Source organism: Eptatretus burgeri, chromosome 7, assembly GCF_056783735.1.
Source record: "Eptatretus burgeri isolate ZD-2024b chromosome 7, Ebu_testis_v1, whole genome shotgun sequence".
Classification (NCBI taxonomy): domain Eukaryota; kingdom Metazoa; phylum Chordata; class Myxini; order Myxiniformes; family Myxinidae; genus Eptatretus; species Eptatretus burgeri.
This window is the reverse complement of record NC_140967.1, coordinates 103,307,639-103,332,992: the sequence shown is the minus strand read 5'-3', so window position 1 is coordinate 103,332,992 and position 25,354 is coordinate 103,307,639. Positions and strand designations below refer to the sequence as shown.

The window sequence follows — 25,354 nt, the reverse complement described above, 5'->3', positions numbered from 1 at the left end:
GTTCCCCATTGTTTTTCCTTCCCTCTCTCGTCCCTCTTGTCTCCTGCTCCCCTTGTTGTACGTTCTGTGTGTGTTCGCTCTCGTACGAGCCTCGACATTGTATTAACAAAACAAAAAAAAAAACACCACTTTCCTCACTCCTCTCAGGAAACACTCGTCTCTCCAACTGACACAGGCAAACGTCCAATCCCAGCTCACGTTCCCTGTTCGTGGCCCAACAATCCATTGCTTGGCAAATTGGTAATTTCTTAAAATTCTCAGATTTAAACACTTATTTAGTCCACGAGATCTCGATCTCAAATCCGAAATAATATTTAGATGATATGCTATTCGCCCGTGAGAGTGGAGCATGTTTCCATCGCAATGCAGGTTTGAATTGGTCGAATCAAAATGGTGGCTAAGACCACCGCGAGGTGAAGTTGGGCTCACCATCAATAAGGCTTTCATGGAGGTAAACCATGAATCATCCTCAAAAGGGATGTTTAAATTAACCCTAACACCTCATTTCATTCATGCACTCCCTTGGAGTCCTTGAGTATGCATATAAATTTTGGGGTCACGAGGTTTTATGGTTTTGGAGTTATGGAGAAGAGCCCACACACGCACACTCGCACTGACATTTATTTTGGGCTCGCAAATAAAACCCGGGAACATCATTGATGGGAACATGATGGGTTGGGGGTGGAGGGGGTAGAGAGTGAAGATGGGTGGGAAAGCGAAGGGGGAGAGTGAGGAGGGATGGTGGAGAGAGGTGGGAAGGGGGAGAGAGAAGAGGGAGGAAAAGGGGGGGACTGAAAGAGAGAGGGAGGGAGGAAGAGGGAGAGAATAGAGGGGTGAGGAGGGGTGTGGAGATTGATGAAATGGGGGGGGGGGGGTAGGGTGCAGGGAGAAGAATTGGTTTGGACAATCCATTCATCCCTTCCCTCCATCCCTTCCCTCCATCCCTCTATCCATCCCTAACCTCCACCACATCCATCCCTTCCCTCCATCCATCCCACCCATACCTTCCCTCCATCCCACCCATACCTTCCCTCCATCCCACCCATACCTTACCTCCATTCCACCCATACCTTCCCTCCTTTCCACCCATACCTTCCCTCCATCCCACCCATACCTTCCCTCCATCCCACCCATACCTTCCCTCCATCCCACCCATACCTTCCCTCCATCTCACCCATCCCTTCCCTCCATCCCACCCACCCGTTCCCTCCACCCCATCCATCCGTTCCCTCCATCCATTCCTTTCTTCCATCCAACCGTTTATAGGGAATGACATGCTTAGCACTGCACGACACTGCGGAGCACAACACAGGCAGGAGATCGTGCAGATGGACAGAATCCGATCCGTCATATTAAATGCCGGAGGCGCCCGAAATATCAAACTATGTCCGAATTGGACAAATGAACACTTTTTTTTTTAGGAATCGAAACTGCTGCGAAGTTAAATTATGGAGCTTAAATTTTGTAATTCTGCTAAGTTTAATAGATTCTCGAGGTTATCGCATGTGCAGAAATGAAATAAAGCCACAAATGCTGGCATCTCCTGGCATTTATAAGCATTGCAATGTATCCAGCGATTCGTAGCTATGACGAACAGGCATTCGATGATGTGAGTGAGGAAAGTGGGAAAAAAAAAACTTTGTTCAGAAATCGTTGCAGCCTGTTCCAACTAAAGGCATGGTTGAGCAGGCCAAACAAAATGGCGAATTAAGACCCCAGCAAGGTAACCCAGGATGTACCTTAAGATACTATTGAGAGTGAGGTGTCTGAGGATGCAACTGATGAAGGATATAATTAAATAAGGCCATTAATTATCTTCAATTGGAGTGTTTTAATTAACCCAAACACCCAATTTTCACTCCTGCACTTCCTTGGAGTTTTCTTAGTCTGCATGCAAAGTTTCAGGCTGATCAGTTTTACGGTTTTGGAGTTATGGTTGTCACGGTATCTGAAGAAGAGGCGAGTCATTCCTGGAGACTTGTCCAGATAGTTTGCAAAAGACTTGGGCCAAGCTTTCACTCCTTGAACTGCAAACACCATATTACGCGACGATGCACGAGGAAGTTCACTGCATGCAAATCGGGTTTTGCGGCACGGCCATTTTGTTTTTTATTTGCTAGTCTCGCACAGGAGTCCTTTGACCGGTGTTAAACCCAGGAGTCTTTTGTAGATTTGGACAAGTATGAGAATTGTCCCAAGGTTAAAAAAAAATTTAACTACAAGAAATGTTCCAGGAGTAAGTAAGTGCAGTGTTGGTGAAATTGCCTGTGAAGTGATGAATAATCCTTACATTTCACTCCATTAATCAAACTATCAAGGGGGGTTTGATGGATTTGAGCTTTTTCTTTCTTTTGAAACTCATCATCCCTTTATTAGCTTTCCGTTCCTCCCCCCCCATCCCCCACTCCTCAACTGCATGTGCAGATGTTGAACCCGCAGGGTCTCGGCGCCAGCTGTGTGGCGGGTTTCTCGCTGCCATTGAGCGGATGATTCAATTTGGGAGAGAACTGCAGCTTATGTGTGACCAACTTCAACGGGAGAGCACGAAGCATGTCGGAACCAACGCCCGTGCTCTCCAGGCAATGGCTGCACGCACAGCACCTCCAGCTTGGTCTCAGGGCTAAGCGAACACTCGGCTACACAGCAAACTGTATAGTCCTTAATAATGGTTTAAAAGAGCCATTTGGCTTTGGTGTTTCTTGTGTGTGCTGCCATGATTGCTGTCACGTGACCTGGCTCATTTAGGACGCCGCACGGGTTTGCTGAAAATGTGTTTCCTTACATGGTTTGAATATTTAATTTACGCCCAGTTGTATATCTTTTTCAAGGTGTTTACAATCCCGGGTGGAACATTTGATTGCTTCACTCTCATCGCAGGTTAATGATAGTGTTGGATTTTGGAATTTGAGGAAGGTTGAGATCCCCATCGCACAGACTGGGCCCTTTCAGGTTAACATAAAGGGATATTGGCGATTTGAAATTGAGCTCCAGAACCCCATTGTCAGCTGTCTAAGTGGATTCTGGGACTTGTCGATGCGTGAGCGTGATGGGGTTCCATGACACTTCTGAATTCCGAGAATGGCTTCACCCTAAGAACTGTCGGTTGTTAAAGTTCCTGTTCGTTATTGTTGACGATTGGCTCAGTGAATGCTTACCTTCCGTGTCGTGTGTTGTGTGTGAGCAGGATGCGTTTAGCTTACTGGCTTACGCAGATCCGTGGAGTAGCCCCATGGGGTTTCAGCTGGAACCAGCACAGCGAGAACAGATATGTGCTGCTCTCAACAGTACCATACTAGGTACCATTTCTCACTCGGTTTACGCTCAGGATCACGTTCCGTGCCGTGGGTGCAGCGACGCGTGCACATCCCTCTGCTTCTCCGTCGCACATTTTAATGTTAGTTTCTCTCCTTTCTCCCGGCAGAGTCTCAGAACCTTCCGAAACAGCCCATGCTGGTGTTGGCAATGGGACAAATCTCTGAGTGCTTGCGGCTTATGTCCCGGATGGGGATTGGCTCCTGTGCCTTTGCCAGACTTGAGGAATATCTGCACTAGCCACCACCAAGTGCACAGACGCAGTCCTGGTGGGATGAATCGGGGTCGCTCGTGCAAGAAGGACTAGGGCAGGAGAGTATTGGAATTGAGGTTGAGAATGAACGTGCAGTTTGCGAGATGTGCGGGTGTGGCTTTAGAGCAAGTTGTATCGTGGAAGCGGGAGTGACGTGTGCCCGAGCAGTGATGGAACCTCTTTAGAAGCGACGGAGTCTTAGGTAATGTGGATATTTCATTGTAATTGTTGCACGATGTTGCAAATCATCTGGTGACCGTTCACGGTTTCCTTCTCTGGCACATGAACGCCCAACTGACACACGCTTATGTAGCGGATGGGTTGGAATTGGCACGTCGTTTGTGCTTTCTGCTCTTCCTTCTTTTCCACAGCTCTTCCACATTTCTTTTTCACATTCTTCTTATTAATCTTTCACTTGGTTATAGCCATCACGTTGTTACCCCCTCTTCCCCCCTTCGCTTGCTCCGATACCCTTCTTCCCGTGCCAACACACCTCTCCCCTAACCACAATTTTTTTCCCCTGCCTTATGTATTTCCATCTAATCCTAATATTGTTGCTTTCACATTGTTTAGCTCCACAATTGTTCTTCATCGTCCCAGTGCTGATGAAGATTTCCATCCTCGATTCCTGATGCATTGTCTTGTTCTTTGTTTTTTTTTTCTTTTTTCTTGTTTTTTAAACCTCGTACCATTTCACCTTGTAAAGCCACGCGATCCACATTTCTGTACCACATGACCCCTTTTCCCTGATGTACTTGTCCCCAACCTCTGTGCTTGCATGGTTCGCTGTACATACATTTTGCTTTTGTAAATAATCAGCATGCAAGCCGGCCTGCCCTCTGTCCTACGTGCCGTCGTGTCTGAAGCCACACGTCTTGCCCACCTCCCTGGCACGCCGCACCTAGTCTTTCCTCGGGTTTAGGTTTTGGAACCTTGGAAAACGATTTTGGCTTAGGTTTTGTGAGTTTTGTTTTAAATGATTCGAGTCTATGTTTGAGTTTTAAAACGTGCAGTTTTCTTGCGTGAACCGGGGGCCGTACGTGGTGTCGAGAGGATGGGCATGTACGGACGTACACAACCGCTCAAATGCACATGAGTACAGCAAAAAACCATTTGGGAAGTGAATGTTGGTGACAATCTTGTTAAAAAATAAATTAATTAAAAAAGCAACAAAAGGCAGATAGATTGCAGTGGGACACTCCAGGCTTACCTGTAGACCTTGGCTGAGAGACGCCGTGGCCTCCAACCGTTATGAGCACACGGGTTGGCTCGAAGGAGGTCGATTTGGCTAGTGGCTGCACGGAGTCCTTTTTCCGTGCAAGGCCTCCATAACCGACTGGTCTTGCAAGCACGTCCTGGTGTTTTTCTGTCTACATTGTAGGTCGATCTCCCTCCAGTCGTCCATTCATTCATAACTCCCACCTCCTCATCTTCCCTCTTCGTTTCCTGCTGTCTTTTGACAGAGTAGCAAAAATGTCATTGAAATGAAAACCTTGTAAAGATTTTTTTCTGTCTGGAACCCAATGTTACAGCTCCATTTATTTATAATAAGAACTTACACAGCAGCTGATGTCACGTATTTGTAGTTTAGTTTCCCTTCGTTGGCAGGTTTTGTTAAAGTGCCGTGATGAGTGCTTGTGTGAAGAGCTACGACAGTCGTTTAACGCTGTGCTGTCGTGAGCCTGAGAAAACGGCAGTTTTCCTGTTTGCCTTCATTTTAATTGTTAACCACAATAAAAAGGAACATGGTACGCCGCTGTGCAAGATCTGTTCTTTTGGACGCTCATGGCCTGCATCGTGGGACTCTGCGTATCCATTCCGATCACATGCACTCAGACACGCTTTGGTCAGGGTTAGCTTGGATTGATCACCGAGAGTAACTCGAAGGCTCGAATTTTACCCTCTCCCCGTCTGTGAGGCTCACTTGGCTGCGCCTGGACGGGTTTGAGGGTTGTGGAGTCACGGCTGCAACCCGAATCGTATCCAGGTTCCTCCTGATGACTCCATCTATGCTCTTTACTTCCTCAGGTTCCTTGTTGCTTCCTCAGGTCATGTGGTTCAGCAGCCATATTGTTTTTTTAACAAAAATCCTTCAAAAACCTTCTCCGAAACAGCTGAACAGATCGAGGCGAAACTTTATAGGTACGATCGCTTATCCAAGAGGAACAAAAAGTTCTTCAACTATGACTCGCATGGTTTGGCAGCCATGTTGGATTTACCATTGAACCTTTAAAAATCATCTTCACGAGAACAGCTTGACAGATCGAGGGGAAACTTCACCCACATGTTCCGCAATCCTTGGGGATACCAGGGTGTTCACGAATAATAGGTCACATGGTTTGGTAGCCATAATTGGATCTAACAAAATTCTTTGAAAAAAAAAAACAAAAAAAAACTCTTGAACCGCTTCATCAATCTATATGAAACGTCACATTTATGATCGAGTCGTCATGGGGAATATGTGTTTTAAATTTCAACCTCATCGGACGCATGGTCTGGCAGGCAGAATTTTTTTTTTATTTGAATACAATATCAAGGCACGTATAACAAAAGGAGCAGGAGACGAGGGGTAGGAGAGGGAAGCACAAAACAGTGGGGAACAGAGACATCAGGAGATCCGTGGAAGGGAGAGGGATGGGGCGGGGAACACGGGGTATACAAGATGGACATTACAGGGACTTTCAGGAAGGAAAGCAGGGAATTTGAAGGAGGTGGGTTTGGGGTGGATTAACGGGGGTAGAAAAGATCGTGGTTTTGGATGGGGGAAGATAAGAGGTGGTGGTGAACAGCTGTTTTGAATATTTGGAGGGAAGAGCAGAATTGAAGAGAGGGTGGGAGTTTGTTCCAGAGGTGGGGGGAAAAAAAAAGAAGAGTGAAGGTGAGCATCGATTCTCGATTTTGGTAGTTTTACCAGAAGGGGGTTGCTGGCGGACCTTGAGCATTCTGCAGAAATATGGGAGGGGGAAGGGGGGGACAGATCACAGGTAGAGCGTGGGGGGGGGCGAGGCCAGAGAGGAGACTGTAGAAGACAGAAAGACGACCGACCTGCCTGTGGTGAGGGTGAAAAGAGCCAGGTGAGTGAGAACATTTAATATTTTGAATCTGGGTTCTGGGATTTAAATCAAACTTGGTACAAGTATGTATAATGATGTAATTATGTGGGCGGAGGCATATCTGGCAGCGTCGAGAGTGCCCTTCTAGTTTTCCCATGCCATCTCTACACAGGGGGAGTACTCCCGTATTCTATGATAGCATGTTATATCGGTGAAGTGGAAGTGATGAACAATTATTGAAGTATGAAGAGCATGCACACCATTTTGAAAGAAAACAAAACTTTTATTACAGAAAGTCAATATGCTTATGAATCATGGGAGGGTGAGGGAATGGGGGGAGGGGTGGGTAGTGGTAAACAGTAAAGAGATCCAATAATGAAGTATTATCCAAGTGACGCTGTAAGACTTAACCGTGGTCATCACAGCGACAGGGTTGGAGTAGTAACCTGTATTCGCCGCACATCTTTGTCCAAGTTATGTTCATCGTCCATACTAAACAAAATGTCAAATCCTTGAGGAAAATCATCCATTTTTCAGCCTAAACTCGACGCAGCTCATTGTCTACAATCTAGCAAAAACAGCTCGGTGGGTGAGAACATCGATCAATGATTTGATCGAATTACTTGGGTGGGGGTAGGCCCGTCACTTTGGAGGTGGCTTCATTGATTTTGATCTTGTGCATTTTTCCTCCGATCTCCCTTACCGGGCATTCAAAGTCGGAATACGTCCGAGCTTCCTCGCGTTTGTTTCACATTTCAAGATTAATTATTTTCTGAGTTTCCTGCAGATGTTCTTCGCCGTCGTTTTTTTCCACGGGTTCTTTTTTAACCGTGACTCTGAGCCCCCGATAGCTCCCAGCGGTATTTTGTCGACAGTCCCCATTATGTAACCTCGTGTGCCTCCGAAGTTCGTTTGACCAAACGAACGTCTCGTCACAGACGGGGCATTTGAACGGGCGTTCCCTCGTGTGGACCCTCAGGTGTGACTGCACATGGTGCAGCTGCGCGAACGCTTTCCCGCACACAGGACAGGTGAAGGGCTTCTCGCCCGTGTGGACTCGGGCGTGCATCCGAAGTTCCGTCGACCGTGCGAATCCCTTCTCGCATACAGAGCACTTGAAAGGCCGTTCTCCGGTGTGGACCCTCAGGTGCTCGTACAGACGTCTCTTGAAGTTGCACGTGTAGGGGCAGTATGTGCACTTGTGCTTTCTGTGATGAAAACCCTGGGGGTGTCTCTCCATATGTTGCATCAGCGTGGCCTCGTGGTGGAACGACTGCGAGCAGCTCGAACAAGAGAACTCTCGTGTACCCTTCAGCTGCCCCCCTGCAACAAACGTAAAGTTAGTCAATGAAACAGTTTACGTAATATCATCTTGTTTAATCCACTCTCAGCGACGATGCTGCGTTGTCCTTCCTCCGTTAAATTACTTTCACCTTTTGCCTGCTTTTCTTACCACGTGACAAACACAACACACATCGCACCACTGTCATGTCACTCTAACAACTCGGCACCTCGATGTTGTTACTCGAGCAATTGCACCACCTGATGGGGGACATATTGTCATTCTTAAAGTGGATCGATCTTGCCTGGCACTCCTTGTGTAAAACCTCACGATCCAAAGTATGTATAAATTGTTTTTATTATCATGGTAACATCACCAATCCCCTCGCCTCCCCCGCCCTTATTTTGAAGATCATTTTCGTGAAGCCTTCATATACATATCTGGAAGAAGCCTCTGCTGCTCTCTTAGCCCTTTCATCCTCCCCAGCTCCTCCAGGACAGATTATTTCTTCCTCTAATCCCACTCCCCTCCAGGTGCCACTTCCAAAATCCAGGCTCACTGCACACCTCAACTCTTGTCCCTCTCTCTTTATCTCAATGCCATTCTATCCCACTCTTCCTCCAAGGCTTCAAAGCAAGTCGTGTACTACAATCTCATGTCATCCCCATCCCTACCTTGCCCCTGACACCCCACTTACATTGTTTCCTTCCCTCTTTGTTCATTCATTCATTCATTCCCTTGCTTCTTACAACTGTCACTTCGTCATATCTCTTCTCAATCTTGTATCGAGAAAAAAAAACACCATCGGTGTCATTCTACTCCCAATATGTGCTTGTAGTACGATACCTTAAATGGTCTTTAGCCCTCAAGTCAAACTACACTTGCACCATTGGCCAGTATTTTTGATTCAAATGCACATCAATGTAATTAGAGACAATTGTACGCTTGTCCAGAAAACAAGACCTCATCTGAATGGCACATTGAGACCATATATGCTGTGCACGACGTATCTATGCAGAGCTGTAAGGAGTGCTGCTTTAACTACACCTGCTTTCATAATCGTGGAGGAGCTGTCACTCATTCAGTAGAGATGGTTACATACCAATTAAAAACTTTCAATTGATATAAATGGTGGATTAATGTGTGAGCTAAACTAAGTGTGAGCACGTGTGTAAACATGTCCTCACCCAGTGTCGGGTAAATGACATCACTGGCCTCGGTAAGAATGTCGTGTGATCCCAATGCTGCTCCAGCAGCGCTCATAGCCTGTGGGTGACCCAAGGAAAGGCCTTGGAACAAGCTCACGTTATCCACAGTCACTTCACCTGGACACAGTGCAACATGAGGCCATGAAAGGTCGTCGAACGACTGCACATCCCACAGGTTATAAAAGTGTACATTTCCAGCCCTGGTGGCAAATGCCATCCACTCACCATATGTGCACTCCTCTGGAGTATCACCTTCAACCTTCAACTGCACAACACCCCCTGCAACATAGTTATAAGCAGCCTCAATAGTGTATTAGATAGTAGAAAAATCATGCAAATTATGATACAAGCATCAAATTTGGCATTTCTGTTCTGCAGGGCTTTCTGATCAAATCTGCCCGATTGGCCATTTGAAAATCCAAATTTTGAAAAATTTGAAAGAAAAAAAAAATTCAAAAAAAATTGTATCATTTGCACGATTCCTCTCAAAAATTGCTGTTATCTGCCCCACTCCAAGCAAAACCCAACAACCCAAGATTTTTCCCACTTCCCCTTTTAAATCTTAAACAATATCCGGACATATTCACTAAAGTGTGATAGAATAACCATCATCCATAACATGACTGACAAAACGTGCTTTCACCACTCACAAAGCATGCTCTCCCACGGTGGCTTTCACCACTCACAAAGCACGCTTTCTCACGGTGGCTTTCACCACTCACAAAGCATGCTCTCCCACGGTGGCTTTCACCACTCACAAAGCACGCTTTCTCACGGTGGCTTTCACCACTCACAAAGCATGCTCTCCCACGGTGGCTTTCACCACTCACAAAGCACGGTGGCTTTCACCACTCACAAAGCACCTCACCTTCTCACGGTGGCTCACCACTCACAAAGCACGCTCTACGGTGGCTTTCACCACTCACAAAGCACGCTCTCCCCGTGGCTTTCACCACTCACAAAGCACGCTCTCCCCCTGTGGCTTTCACCACTCACAAAGCACGCTCTCCCACGGTGGCTTTCACCACTCACAAAGCACGCTCTCCCACGGTGGCTTTCACCACTCACAAAGCACGCTCTCCCACGGTGGCTTTCACCACTCACAAAGCACGCTCTCCCACGGTGGCTTTCACCACTCACAAAGCACGCTCTCCCCGTGGCTTTCACCACTCACAAAGCACGCTCTCCCCGTGGCTTTCACCACTCACAAAGCACGCTCTCCCCGTGGCTTTCACCACTCACAAAGCACGCTCTCCCCGTGGCTTTCACCACTCACAAAGCACGCTCTCCCAAGGTGGCGTTCACCACTCACAAAGCACGCTTTCCCACGGTGGCTTTCATCACTCACAAAGCATGCTCTCCCCCTGTGGCTTTCACCACTCACAAAGCACGCTCTCCCACGGTGGCTTTCACCACTCACAAAGCACGCTCTCCCCCGGTGGCTTTCACCACTCGCTAAGCCTGCTCTCCCACGGTGGCTTTCTCCACTTGCTAAGCCCGCTCTCTCACGGTGGCTTTCACCACTCGCTAAGCCCGCTCTCTCACGGTGGCTTTCACCACTCGCTAAGCACGCTCTCCCCCGGTGGCTTTCACCACTCGCTAAGCCCGCTCTCCCATGGTGGCTTTCACCACTCGCTAAGCCCGCTCTCCCACGGTGGCTTTCTCCACTTGCTAAGCCCGCTCTCCACTCAATGGCATTCCTGCCCAGTTTGCTTGAGGAAAAAATCTACAGGTACTGAGTTTGAACTGGTGATGATGCAATGCGAGCACAAATGTTACTAACCACTCCGAGGCGGGGTGACATCGAAGGTCAGGTCGTCAGAAGCCATATGTTGTAATCCATCTTCGACACAACCACCGCTCAGTGTCACTCGTGGACCGTGGGAAACGCCATCTTGTAAAGATCCATATGTTTCACACACACGTGGTGTAGGTTATAGTGGCATTGTAACTCGAATTAAAAAATGAAAAATGGTCTCATGTCATTCATTTGTTGCCACCATGATCCCATGTAACCAACCGTCGGTACTATAATGGTAGACATCATGGAAGATTGTAGTTTATGACTTGTGAAAACTCGGATTTCAAAAAGTTGTTTGGAAAAACTACAAATTCAGGTCACCATGATGATCCTTGGTCTGTGATCAATTTCGGAGAATGATGATGTCATCACCCACAAGCACGACTGTTACAAGGACTAAGTAGAGACCCCTACACACCAAATTCAAAAATAAATAAATAAACACACCAGGAACCACACGCCACAATGGACGCATCTCCAACACATCGTTGGTCCACACAAGTGGTCAGGTGCATATCAAGAGCTCGAGCTCTTCCAGTTTAGTCAGAAGAGCTAATAATCTTTTATTTTAAAAAGCACTTGGTAAGAAACCAAACTGTACAACTTGTCGTGACATTACGTGATCGCGACTTCACTCGTATGCAGCACAAGGCTGCGGGGTAGCATCATTGGCTGAGGGCGTGGCTGTGCCGCTGAGGCAATGCCCTCTGCTGGTTGGAGCAAGAATTTGGAATTTGGGCATGGTGTCGGCGATAGCTCACCTACTCTTCACAAAGGACACCATGGTGATCATGACAATGGCATTACAAGCAGGAAGACACCGTTTTGGCTGAAGATAGAATAATGGTGCTGACAAGGGTGTATTTAATGGCGGCTTTAGACCTTCCAAATCACCAATGACCGGTGAAGCTGCCTGACACACAGGGCGCAAGCCAAACGTTTCAACCACCATGCTACCTTTTGATAATGCACCCTGTTCTTGAGCATGAAAGCCGCAATCGTCGGCAATCCTTTCACCAACGTAACCAGCATCCTCCGTCAGGGACCCACTGTCACTCTCGAAGTCCGACGACAGCAGGATGCCGAGCTTCTGCGCACAGCTCGAGAGTTCGCGGCTCACGGCACTCAGCATGGAACACAGCACGCCCGCCAGCGCAGAGCCTCCAGGTCCGTCACCGCGCACCTCCCAATGGGATTCGACAAAGTGCCGAAGCTCCACGTACATCGCAAAGCGAAACTTCTGCTTGGCGGTGGAGAAGAGTTCGGCTCTGATGAGGGACGGCTCGGCGCAGATCCGAAAGACCTCTCGGCTATCGATGCCGAGTTCGGTGACGACTGCTCGGGCCGTCTCCAACCTTAAGCCCTGCATTTGCAGCCATTCCAAAAAGGGACCTGCTTCAACCATGGCCTGCAGAAACACAGCACACGCACATCATCACCCCCCTGCTCGATAGTTCCTGAAGCTGTAGTTGTTCATCGTATCAACACGTGTTAACGTCATCTGTGTGTGTGTGTGTGTGTGTGTGTGTGTGTGTGTGTGTGTGTGTGTGTGTGTGTGTGTGTGTGTGTGTGTGTGTGTGTGTGTGTGTGTGTGTGTGTGTGTGTGTGTGTGTGTGTGTTTTCATATCAAACTATTCCACTACTATTACTACTTGTACAACACACATAGCACCTCATCCCTCGTCCTCCCTTTTCCACCCAGGCTCACATCGTCCTCCCTCCTTCCCCTTTCCACCTCGTCCTCCCTCTTCCCCTTTCCACATCATCCTCCCTCATTCCCCTTTCCACATCGTCCTTCCTCATTCCCCTTTCTACCTCGTCCTCCCTCATTCCCCTTTCCACTTCGTCCTTTCTCATTCCACTTTGCACCTCATCCTCCCTCCCCTTTCCACTTCATCCTCCCTCATTTCCCTTTCCACCTCATCCTCCCTCACTCCCCTTTCCACCTCGTCCCCCCTCCTTCCCCTTTCCAACTCGTCCTTCCTTCCCCTTTCCACGTCATCCTCCCTCATTCCCCTTTCCACATCATCCTTCCCCATTCTCACCTCCTCCCTCCTCCCCTTTCCACCTCATCCTCCCTCATTCCCCTTTCCACCTCATCCTCCCTCCTTCCCCTTTCCAAGTCGTCCTTCCCCTTTCCAAGTCGTCCTTCCCCTTTCCACCTCCTCCCTCCTCCCCTTTCTACCTCATCCTCCCTCATTCCCCTTTCAATCTCATCCTTTCTCATTCCTTTTTCCACCTCATCCTCGACCTCCCTCATTTCCCTTTCCACCTCATCCTCCCTCATTCCCCTTTCCACCTCATCCTTTCTCATTCCTCTTTCCACCTCATCCTCGACCTCCCTCATTTCCCTTTCCACCTCATCCTTTCTCATTCCTCTTTCCACCTCCTCCTCCCCCCTCCCCTTTTCACCTCATCCTACCTCCTTCCCCTTTCTAAGTCGTCCTTCCCCTTTCCACCTCCTCCCTCCACTTTCTACCTCGTCCTCCCTCATTCCCCTTTCCACCTTGTCCTTTCTCATTCCTCTTTCCACCTCATCCTCCCTCCTTCCCCTTTCCACCTCGACCTCCCTCATTTCCCTTTCAACCTCATCCTCCCTCATTTCCCTTTCCACCTCGTCTTCCCTCATTCCCCTTTCCAACTCGTCCTCCCTCCTTCCCCTTTCCAACTCATCCTTCCTTCCACTTTCCACCTCATCCTCCCTCATTTCCCTTTCCACCTCATCCTCCCTCCTTTCCCTTTCCACCTCCTCCCCCCTCCTTCCCCTTTCCACCTCATCCTCCCTCATTCCCCTTTCCACCTCATCCTTCCTCATTCCTCTTTCTGCCTTGTCCTCCCTCCTTCCCGTTTCCACCTCATCCTTCCTCTTTCCACCTCATTCTCCCTCATTCCCCTTTCCACCTCGTCCTACCTCGGTCCCCTTTCCACCTCGTCCTACCTCGGTCCCCTTTCCACCTCGTCCTACCTCGGTCCCCTTTTCCACCTCGTCCTACCTCGGTCCCCTTTCCACCTCGTCCTACCTCGGTCCCCTTTCCACCTCGTGCTACCTCGGTCCCCTTTCCACCTCGTCCTACCTCGGTCCCCTTTCCACCTCGTCCTACCTCGGTCCCCTTTCCACCTCGTCCTACCTCGGTCCCCTTTCCACCTCGTCCTACCTCGGTCCCCTTTCCACCTCGTCCTACCTCGGTCCCCTTTCCACCTCGTCCTACCTCGGTCCCTTTTCCACCTCGTCCTACCTCGGTCCCTTTTCCACCTCTTCCTACCTCGGTCCCCTTTCCACCTCGTCCTACCTCGGTCCCCTTTCCACCTCGTCCTACCTCGGTCCCTTTTCCACCTCGTCCTACCTCGGTCCCCTTTCCACCTCGTCCTCCCTCATTCCCCTTTCCACCTCGTCCTTTCTCATTCCTCTTTCCACCTCATCCTCCCTCCTTCCCCTTTCCACCTTGACCTCCCTCATTCCCCTTTCCACCTTGTCCTCCCTCCTCCCCCTTTCCAACTCATCCTTCCTTCCACCTCATCCTCCCTCATTTCCCTTTCCACCTCATCCTCCCTCATTTCCCTTTCCACCTCATCCTCCCTCCTTCCCCTTTCCACCTCGTCCTCCCTCATTCCCCTTTCCAACTCGTCCTCCCTCCTTCCCCTTTCCAACTCATCCTTCCTTCCACTTTCCACCTCATCCTCCCTCATTTTCCTTTCCACCTCATCCTCCCTCATTTCCCTTTCCACCTCATCCTCCCTCCTTCCCCTTTCCACCTCATCCTCCCTCATTCCCCTTTCCACCTCATCCTTCCTCATTCCTCTTTCTGCCTTGTCCTCCCTCCTTCCCGTTTCCACCTCATCCTTCCTCTTTCCACCTCGTTCTCCCTCATTCCCCTTTCCACCTCGTCCTACCTCGGTCCCCTTTCCACCTCGTCCTACCTCGGTCCCCTTTCCACCTCGTCCTACCTCGGTCCCCTTTCCACCTCGTCCTACCTCGGTCCCCTTTCCACCTCGTCCTACCTCGGTCCCCTTTCCACCTCGTCCTACCTCGGTCCCCTTTCCACCTCGTCCTACCTCGGTCCCCTTTCCACCTCGTCCTACCTCGGTCCCCTTTCCACCTCGTCCTACCTCGGTCCCCTTTCCACCTCGTCCTACCTCGGTCCCTTTTCCACCTCGTTCTACCTCGGTCCCCTTTCCACCTCGTCCTACCTCGGTCCCCTTTCCACCTCGTCCTAGCTCGGTCCCTTTTCCACCTCGTCCTACCTCGGTCCCCTTTCCACGTCGTCCTACCTCGGTCCCCTTTCCACCTCGTCCTACCTCGGTCCCTTTTCCACCTCGTCCTCCCTCAATCCCCTTTCCACCTCGTCCTTTCTCATTCCTCTTTCCACCTCATCCTTCCTCATTCCTCTTTCCACCTCATCCTTCCTCCTTCCCCTTTCCACCTTGACCTCCCTCATTCCCCTTTCCACCTCGTCCTTTCTCATTCCTCTTTCCACCTCATCCTTCCTCATTCCTCTTTCCACCTCATCCTTCCTCCTTCCCCTTTCCACCTTGACCTCCCTCCTTCCCCTTTCCAACTCATCCTTCCTTCCACTTTCCACCTCATCCTCCCTCATTTCCCTTTCCACCTCATCCTCCCTCATTTCCCTTTCCAACTCATCCTCCCTCATTTCCCTTTCCAACTCATCCTCCCTCCTTCCCCTTTCCACCTCGTCCTCCCTCATTCCCCTTTCAACCTCATCCTTCCTCATTCCTCTTTCTTCCTCGTCCTCCCTCCTTCCCGTTTCCACCTCATCCTCCCTATTTCCTCTTTCCACCTCGTCCTACCTCGGTCCCCTTTCCACCTCGTCCTACCTCGGTCCCCTTTCCACCTCGTCCTACCTCGGTCCCCTTTCCACCTCGTCCTACCTCGGTCCCCTTTCCACCTCGTCCTACCTCGGTCCCCTTTCCACCTCGTCCTCCATTTTCATCATTCCCACCTCCTTTCTTCATATCCATGTCTCTTCACCCCCACCCTCTTACTTTCACGACGTCCTTCTCCTTTCTTTCATTTCCGATCTCCACCTGTTCCCCAACATCACCTTATCTCCCTCAACCCATCGTTTCGCTGTGGTACTTTAAACTCTTCCTCCCATCCTCCATTTTTTACCTCTTCTCCCATCTTTACCTTTTCCTTCTTCTCACCTTCTTGACGCCGCTTTCTTATCGTCTCTTCACCCCCATCCTCTTTACCTTCACGACCTCTTTCTCCTTTCTTCCAATCCCGTTTGATCTTCACCTCATCACCCCCACCACCTCATCTCCCTCAGCCCACCGTCTCGCTGCGGTGTTTGAAACTCACAACATTCACATTGTTTGTGACATTAAGGGGATATAAAAAGTAGCACAGCTTACCAGGTTCGTTTTATACTTCAGACCTCAGAACCAGGTACGTTTGGTCCCACACAGGGTGAAGCTCGACGTGCGCGAAGCATCCTCTCCCAACATTACACTTTCTTCGGTCTTTCAGGTTTAAACGGCCGCTGCGCTAAACCCACACCAACCCACCACTCATGCCACCATGACCCTGCTCATCGACGACATTCACACCCAATACCCATTCTGTTGAAGCGCTTTTCGTTTCGGAACCACTTCGAGCGGTGTAGCCGGTGTGAAAGTTTCGTCGGTGTAAATTTTGAGAGGAACACTCGAGCCTTTCGTCATCCTATTAACATTAAACTACCGTCTTCAAATCGGGGGAAAAACGCATACGTCGTACAATTTGTCACGTTCAAACGTGTGCTGTTCACTGCACTCATCGGCCTGATTTGGTTTAATATCCCATTCCCTCAGCCGTTAGTTTTAATGACTCGTCCACGGCACTTATCGCCTCAGAGAGGATAACAATCTCCGTTTTGAGGTGATTTAGTCGCGTTTGATTAAAAAAATAATTATTGTTTGCTTTTTTTTTCGGTCGGTAACTGCGTGTATTAAATAATCGGCTTGACCGATGTATGGTCGCCATGGTGACGGAGGTCGTAGCAGTGATTTATAACTTTCGTCCACGCCAACTGGTGATTGGTTGTTACTCCCCCTTCCCCGCCAGTGACGTCAGTCAGTCAGTGACGGTGGTACACATGCGAACTGTCCGAAATTTGACGTACTAACCTGTCACACACAAGTTACATTTTGTGGTAATTTATTTAACCATGTTTCTGCCTTCATTTGCGCTGACGTTGATTTTATATATATATATATATATATATATATATATATATATATATATATATATATATATATATATATATATATATATATATATATATATATATATATATATGTATATATATATATATATATATATATATATATATATATATATATATATATATATATATATATATATATATATATATATATATATATATATATATATATATATATATATATATATATATATATATATATGTATATATATGTATATATATATATATATATATATATATATATATATATATATATATATATATATATATATATATATATATATATATATATATATATATATATATATATATATATATATATATATATATATATATATATATATATATATATATATATGTATATATATATATATATATATATATATATATATATATATATATATATATATATATATATATATATATATATATATATATATATATATATATATATATATATATATATGTATATATATATATATATATATATATATATATATATATATATATATATATATATATATATATATATATATATATATATATATATATATATATATATATATATATATATATATATATATATATATATATATATATATATATATATATATATATGTATATATATATGTATATATATATATATATATGTATATATATATATATATATATATATATATATATATATATATATATATATATATATATATATATATATATATATATATATATATATATATATATATATATATATATATATATATATATATATATATATATATATATATATATGTATATATATATATATATATATATATATATATATATATATATATATATATATATATATATATATATTTATATATATATATATATATATATATATATATATATATATATATATATATATATATATATATATATATATATATATATATATATATATATATATATATATATATATATATATATATATGTATATATCTTCTTCTTCTTCTTTCAGCTGTTCCCGTTAGGGGTCGCCACAGCGGATCATCCGTATGATCCGCATAGTGATTTGGCACATGTTTTACGCCGGATGCCCTTCCTGACGCAACCCTGGTCGCCTCTTACGACACAGGGATAAGGTACACCTATTTTAACCGGGGTATACACTGGCCCAGTATACTGGTACTCATTTCGCCGACCTCGGAAGGATGACAGGCTGAGTCAACCCCCTGGTGTATTAATTCAGTGGCCCAACGGGGCTTGAACTCAGGACCTCTTGGATTCCAAGCCGCTGCCCTAACCACTCCGCCAACACCAGGCTCGTATATATATATATATATATATATATATATATATATATATATATATATATATATATATATATATATATATATATATATATATATATGTATATATATATATATATGTATATATATATATATATATATATATATATATATATATATATATATATATATATATATATATATATATATATATATATATATATGTATGCATATATATATATATGCATACATATGTATATATGTATATATATATATATATATATATATATATATATATATATATATATATATATATATATATATATATATATATATATATATATATATATATATATATATATATATATATATATATATATATATATATATATATATATATATATATATATATATATATATATATATATATATGTATATATATATATATATATATATATATATATATATATATATATATATATATATATGTATATATATATATATATATATATATATATATATATATATATATATATATATATATATATATATATATATATATATATATATATATATATATATATATATATATATATATATATATATGTATATATATATATATATATATATATATATATATATATATATATATATATATATATATATATATATATATATATATATATATATATATATATATATATGTATATATATATATATATATATATATATATATATATATATATATATATATATATATATATATATATATATATATATATGTATGTATGTATGTATCTATATATATATATATATATATATATATATACATATGTATGTATATATATATATATATACATATGTATGTATATATATATATATATATATATATATATATATATATATATATATATATATATTGTTGTGGTTACCAAATTCGCAAACCACCATTCAGGTCCCTTAGGTGAGGTATCTCGGTAAGTGCATGTGTAGTTAGGCCCAAACCCGTTGTCTAGTGGGAATACATGTCATTTATACGTGCTGCGACTCTTCAGGATAGCCGTTTTTCTTTTACTATCTTTATTTTGGACCAACCGCCATGATTACCACCACAACCACAACATCAACCACCAACCACAACACCGCTTCACCACAACCGCCACGACCTTCACGTCACACCTCGCAACCGTAGCATCGCCACCGTTCTTGCCCCGCTGTGGGTACCGGTGTTGGACTCGTGCAGGGCGCACGTTGAACAGCGTGTACAAAATCACGGATTTTGTGCTTCAAAAACGGATCAAAAACGACACACGCCCACTTTTTGCCGTCCAATCGGTGAGCGAGGGGCGATTTGGCCCCGCCTCCAGAACGATCGATATATGCAAATTTGTGGATCAAAAAGCCTTCACGCCCACTTTTTCTCGGACCAATGGGGAGCGAGGTGAAAGGTCGAAGGGAGGGGGTCAAAGGCGAAGCTACGGGGGGATAAAAAGGACGGTGTTCGTCAGTCAGCAGAACGAGAAGGAGTCGGAGCGTGGAAGTCTGGAGCGTGGAAGTCTGGAGCGTGGAAGTCTGGAGCGTGGAAGTCTGGAGCGTGGAAGTCTGGAGCGTGGAAGTCTGGAGCGTGGAAGTCTGGAGCGTGGAAGTCTGGAGCGTGGAAGTCTGGAGCCCGAAGCCTGCAGTAGCTGGAGAAGCTGAAGAGAGTCGCGAAGGGGAGAGTCGATCGGAGAGTCCAACGAGGAGAGCCCAAAGAGGAGTCCAGGGTGGAGAGTCCAGAGGCGGAGAGGCGGCAACGGCGAGGGCAGACGAGGGGGTGCTCGCGTCGGTGCCGGGAGCTGCACGCCCGAGGGAGGCCGGCAGCGCGACCTGGCCGAGGTGGAGACGCACACCAGGGATAATAAAGATCCTCTATACCCCGAGCATCAGCAACCCCCTCCTGTTTCCCCCCGCGCTGAGATAGTGCGACAAAGGGGGCCCCTTTTCCCACCCCCTGCCTGACACTGTCCGCGAGGCCCGCGGAGAGAGGCGCCATCGCCGCTCCGCGTCTCATCACCAGACGGGTAGGCGCGACCCGGTCTCGGCCTCAGGCCCGCCTCATTCTTGAGGTATTTCTTTTCCTTGGTTTTGGGTATGTGTTGTCGGCGCCGTCTGTGAAGTAGAATTGTATAAGTGTTGCCGTGTGCTCGGTAGTCGGTATTAGCTCTGCATTGTGTTTTCGCTCTTATATTTGCTTTTTGTGTAAATGGAATTGTGTTTTCTTTTTTTGTGTGCTTTTGGTGGAATTGTATTTGTGTGCTTCCCGTGTGCCGCGAATAAATGTGCTTTATTGTTGAACTGTTCTCCCGCCTCGCTTCGTCTTTTCCCCCATTGAACCCTCATCTTGCTTCACGTAAAGGGTTGGTAGTGGGCTGAATACGCCCGATAATTAATCGAACCGTCGAGGTCGACGATAACACCGCTCGGTTATTCTGATAGTACGGAACGGGTCGCTTAAGTGGCCCGTGTCCGAAGTCGACCTGCGGCGAGGTGCGATCGCCCGGTCTACCCTCCGCGTGGGTACTTAGGTAGGTCGAATTTGGCGAGCAACCCTATCCCACGCGGGGGCTGATTGGCTCGATCGCGGTGAGACCGAAAGGTCCACCCGTGACTGGTTCCCGGCGTTAGTCCGAGAGGGTCACGACTGGATTGTCCGTCCGGTGGGCGACGTGCCGCGATTCGAGTTACGTGGCCGTTCGCACGCCGGCGGGCGCGAAATCCGCAACACTGGTGTCAGAAGTGGGATACAAATCCATCGCCCTCCTCGCGGCACTGGTATCGGAGAACAGGAAAACGGGCTCTCCTGTCTCTGGCTAAATTCACGGGAATCGGTCCAGGGGTGAGAGAAGCGACCCCCGATTCCCTCCAAATTACGAGCGAGCAAATTAACCCTTCACGAGAAGCAAGATGGCGTCTCAAGGCGAGCGGGAGCCGGGGGTATTAGAAATGGATGTAGAATGTGTAGGATCCATGGTCCAGGATGGAATCCCCGAGCAGGAAATGTTGATTGTGCAGGAACACGGACTCGCCCAACTGAACCCAGGGCCCGAGGTGGGTGCGGCAGCGGCCGCGGTGTATGACACCTCCCCCCCCCCCTCTCCACCAAGACCCTTCCCCAACCCCTGCCGAAACGGCTCACTTGAGTGCATCCGACATGGCCCAGCTATTCACCATGCTGGCACAAATGGATGCAAACACAAATGAAATGAAAAACGAAATGAAAGGCATGAACGAAAAGATGGATACAAATACAAATGAAATGAAAAACGAAATGAAAGGCATGAACGAAAAGATGGATACAAATACAAATGAAATGAGAAACGAAATGAACAAGCAAATAAATGGAGTGGAAGCAAACATGAAGGAAGAAACTAAAAAGCTGCGGGGTGAGACGCAGAACATGGGCCGATGCCTGCAGGCGGGCATGAAGGCCGTGACCAGGGAGATCAAAATGGCGACTCCACGTGTAGGAGCGAAGGAGCAGGGAGGGGGTGCAACGATGACCGAAAGGGAAAAATTAAATGGGGAGACCAAAACGTGCGAGACGAGACACGAGGTGACGACAAAGGAAATAATAATAGTTGAGACAAGGGAGGTAAAGGGTGAAGAGTTGGCAGAGACACGGGAGATAGAAAAATAGAGGAAAGACAACACGATGAAGACGGGGTAAGTGACGCGCACACACACACGGAGGTAGTGGAGGACAATGGGGGTGAGCTCGCGGAGCGTGTAGAGACCCAGTGCGAGGACCTGGATGGCCTCCTCCAGGAACGAGGGGAGGGAGTATGCCCCCTTGAGGCGAGTCACGACCAGGTGAGTTCGGTCGTGCTTTGCGAGGTTGAGGGGAGGAGTGCTGTGGACGGGTGCACGGAGAGCTTGGGGGGTGTAGAGGCCCCGGAGACCCTTGTGGGGACACAAATCCCCAGTGTGGTTGTCCCTGTGTGTGTGGTGCAGGGTGTGAGTGCGTCCCCGTGTGTGGAAGCGACCCCGTGTGTGAGTGGTGTGGTGGCGATGGTGCCAGGGTACGTGCTTCCCAGCACGCCGTGTGTGGATGAGGCACCGTGTGTGAGTGTCGCCGTGTGTGTGAGTGAGGCACCGCGGGTTAGTGCCCCCGCGTGTGTGGGTGAGGCACCGTGTGTGGATGAGGAACCGCGGTTGAGTGCCCCCGCGTGTGTGGATGAGGCACGGAGTGCGAGTGAGGCACCGCGGGTGAGTGCCCCCGCACGCGTGAGTGAACGGCCGTGTGCAAGGTCGCTGTGTGCCAGGGAGACCGTGTGTGTGAGAGAGCGGTATGAGAGGGAGATGTCGGTTGGCATGCGGGAGCACGCAGCCGCGTCTCCCGGTGTGAATGTAATGGAATGGAGTGTGAGCGTCGTAACACGCAGGTGTGCGTGTGTGGAATGGAGGCGACGACGGCGACATGTGAAGAAAGAAAGCCGAGTAGCGGCTGTAGTTGTTTCGAGGACCGTGCCGGGTTCACCCAGCAGTGAGCACGCGGTTCGTGCTGTGCAACGCACGAGACCACCACGTGCTCGCTTGCGAGAGTGAAGTCCCGGTCCGGAAACGCACGCGGTGGATTTGCCGATCCCGCGGACGGACAAAGTTTAGGCAGGTAAATGGATTTGGACCGGACGGGTTCTCCACGCGATCGTGTGTGTTAAGCTCCAACGGGCAGAGCACATGTGTTCGCGTGGGAAACCCCTCGAGACGTGGGGCTTGTGTTTTTTTTTTGCGCACGGTGACGTCATGGCTGCACGTGTGGTTGGAATCCGGCAGGAGGGGTATCTCTGCCGGATGGTCCCGTCCAAGGAGGGACGAGGAACACGTGCAGCTGCATGACGTCACGGGCAGGTGCAAAGTGCGCGAGCTCTGAGTTGCCGCGCAGGTGCTGCGCATGAAAAAAAAAGAAAAAGGAAAAGCAAGCCTCACTTTCGGGTGTACAGGATTCCTGGGCAAGGGGTGGAAGACCCCCTTGACCTGGGCACAGGATGGAAACTAGTTAGGGGGAAGGGTTAGCTTAGTTAGACCGACTTCATGGGGCAGGGGTAAGTCCTCATGGAGTCCGTGGAATGGATTAGGTAGAGGGATTGTAGCCAGATTTAGGTTGGGAAATAAAATGATTTATTTGAGACAGTGACAGACTTGTGAATGTGTAGAGGGGACGTAGTTTAGCTACGTAGTGTTAAATGGAACGTGCTGTAGTTTAAGGGACGACGTGGGAGCACGAGTTAGTTAGGGGGTGCAGATAGAAGGATGGCAGAGTTCAGCGGTGAGTGTGTTGAAGAGTTGGTGAGTTGTGAGGCATGTGCTTGGTGAGTGGGTGAGGCCAGCGAGTCTGTGTGAATGGAGCGAATGGGGAATGCATGGTGCGATGAGTGATTGGGGGGAGGAGTGACTCCCGCCCAAGGGACCCCGGGGTCAGAGTAAAGTGAGTTAGCTGGGTTAGTCAAATTGAAAAATGGAGGTCGTTTTGTTGTTGGTGGGAAAGTAGGCTCGAGACCCATTTGGAGGGGTGCAGGAGCCCTGTTGACGGGCTTGGGAGCGTGGCTGCGAAAGGTGAGTATCGCTGAGTGGGTACCCCGGGCACCAGGCTAGTCGGCCGCGGTAGGCCAAGGGCCCATGGGGGGCCGGGATAGAGTAGTGGGCACGGGTGCGCCTGCTTGGTGCGGGGGCCCGGGGCGCCATTAGCCGCGTGGGCAGTGTTGTGGGCACGGGTGACCCTCGGAAAGGGGCCCGGGAGGCCGGCCTGCCACGTGTGCGTTTCAGGGGAGGTGCCATGGGGGGCACTCCCCGGTGTTAGGGAGCTGGTAGGCTCGGAGGCAGTGTAGTGCCCGGGGGTGCCATAGCGGGAGATTCGGCAGAGGGTCGTGCCTGCCAAAGGGAGCCACGTGTCCCAGCCAGGAGACCGTGTGAGGGCACGGAGCGAAAATTGGGGGGCGAGGCCCGAAATTGTGAGGACACCAACACAGGCGACGGGAATCTGGGTTTATAGAACCAATAGTTTAAGCGAGAGGCGCTTGTTGAAAGCCCCGGGGTAGTTTAATGGTTAAATGGTTAGGGTAGATTAGGAGATGTACCCCTCCGCACCATCCATCCCCTCGCTCTCGTTGTGGGCCGCTGGACCCACTTTGGTTATAGATCGCCGAACTCTGGGGAGGCCATTCTGAGGCTTCGTTGGGCCTCGACACAGGACGTTAGCTCTCCCTTATTCCCCTCCGGGAAGGGAACGTAGGGGTTGGGAGTAGGCTAGGTGACAGAATAGGTTAGCCGAACAAAGACGATAAAGGGGGTTAGGGGACGATTTATAGTGGGGAAGTAAAAATAAAAACAACAAAAAAATAAGTTGGGGCTAAATTGGTTTTTCACAAATTAAGGGAGTGGGTATGTACAGTGACAGGCAAAGGCGATAGGTGGGAGGGAGACAGGTAGGTAGGTCCGAGCCCGCCTTCCAAGTGGCCAGCACCACCGCACTCCCTCCACCAACCTCCATTGAACGGCAAAGGGCTGGCCAACTTCATCGGCTGGCCGTGTTTTGCTTCAAGGCGGAGGCCGGCCAACTTCATCGGCAGCTGTGTGCTGGTGCTGCAAGGCCTGTGCCGGCCAGTTCATCTGCTGGCTGTTTTTCTTCGAGGCCTGTGCCGGCCAGTTCATCTGCCCGCTATGTTTGCCTGCAGCGGCCTTCTTCTGCGGGCTGTGTTTGCCTGCTCACCTTTGCCATGCCATGCCCACTGCCCACGTTCACCAGCCCCGTTCAATTTTTGCTTTGCCCCCCCTGTTCATTTCCATGTGCGCCAGGATCCGCAAGGCAACAGTTTGCAAGCTGCGAGAACTGCCCTGTTGGCAGCTACAACACGGGCCTGCAGTGGCGGCCCGTGCACCGTGTCTGCGTCCATCCATTCATGCATCCATTC

The 25,354-nt window shown here is 47.6% G+C and overlaps 2 protein-coding genes across 7 annotated transcripts in view; one reads left to right on the top strand and one right to left on the bottom strand.

Moving 5' to 3' along the window:
• Positions 1–5,316, top strand: part of LOC147023969 (ran-binding protein 9-like) — a 108,852-nt gene extending 103,536 nt beyond the window's left edge. For all 3 annotated transcript variants that reach the window (XM_085890060.1, XM_085890061.1, XM_085890062.1), the window contains 3 exons: positions 2,425–2,579; positions 3,185–3,296; positions 3,422–5,316. In XM_085890060.1, coding sequence (XP_085746186.1) covers positions 2,425–2,579; positions 3,185–3,296; positions 3,422–3,552 — 398 coding nt within the window. In that variant the 3' untranslated portion in view covers positions 3,553–5,316. The remainder of the gene's footprint in view (positions 1–2,424; positions 2,580–3,184; positions 3,297–3,421) is intronic.
• A 1,564-nt stretch (positions 5,317–6,880) lies between these two features.
• The window catches only part of LOC147023968 (uncharacterized), a 25,319-nt gene continuing 6,845 nt past the window's right edge, over positions 6,881–25,354 (bottom strand). The window contains exons 1-6 of one of the 4 annotated variants that reach the window (XM_085890047.1): positions 16,283–16,960; positions 11,867–12,317; positions 10,892–11,002; positions 9,334–9,387; positions 9,088–9,225; positions 6,881–7,941 (exon numbers count right to left, since the gene is read on the bottom strand). In XM_085890047.1, the coding sequence (XP_085746173.1) occupies positions 7,367–7,941; positions 9,088–9,225; positions 9,334–9,387; positions 10,892–11,002; positions 11,867–12,314 (1,326 nt within the window). In that variant the 5' untranslated portion in view covers positions 12,315–12,317; positions 16,283–16,960 and the 3' untranslated portion in view covers positions 6,881–7,366. Of the gene's footprint in view, positions 7,942–9,087; positions 9,226–9,333; positions 9,388–10,891; positions 11,003–11,866; positions 12,318–16,072; positions 16,222–16,282; positions 16,961–25,354 lie in introns of those variants that run through there. The other 3 variants (XM_085890049.1, XM_085890050.1, XM_085890046.1) reach the window with 3 other exon arrangements.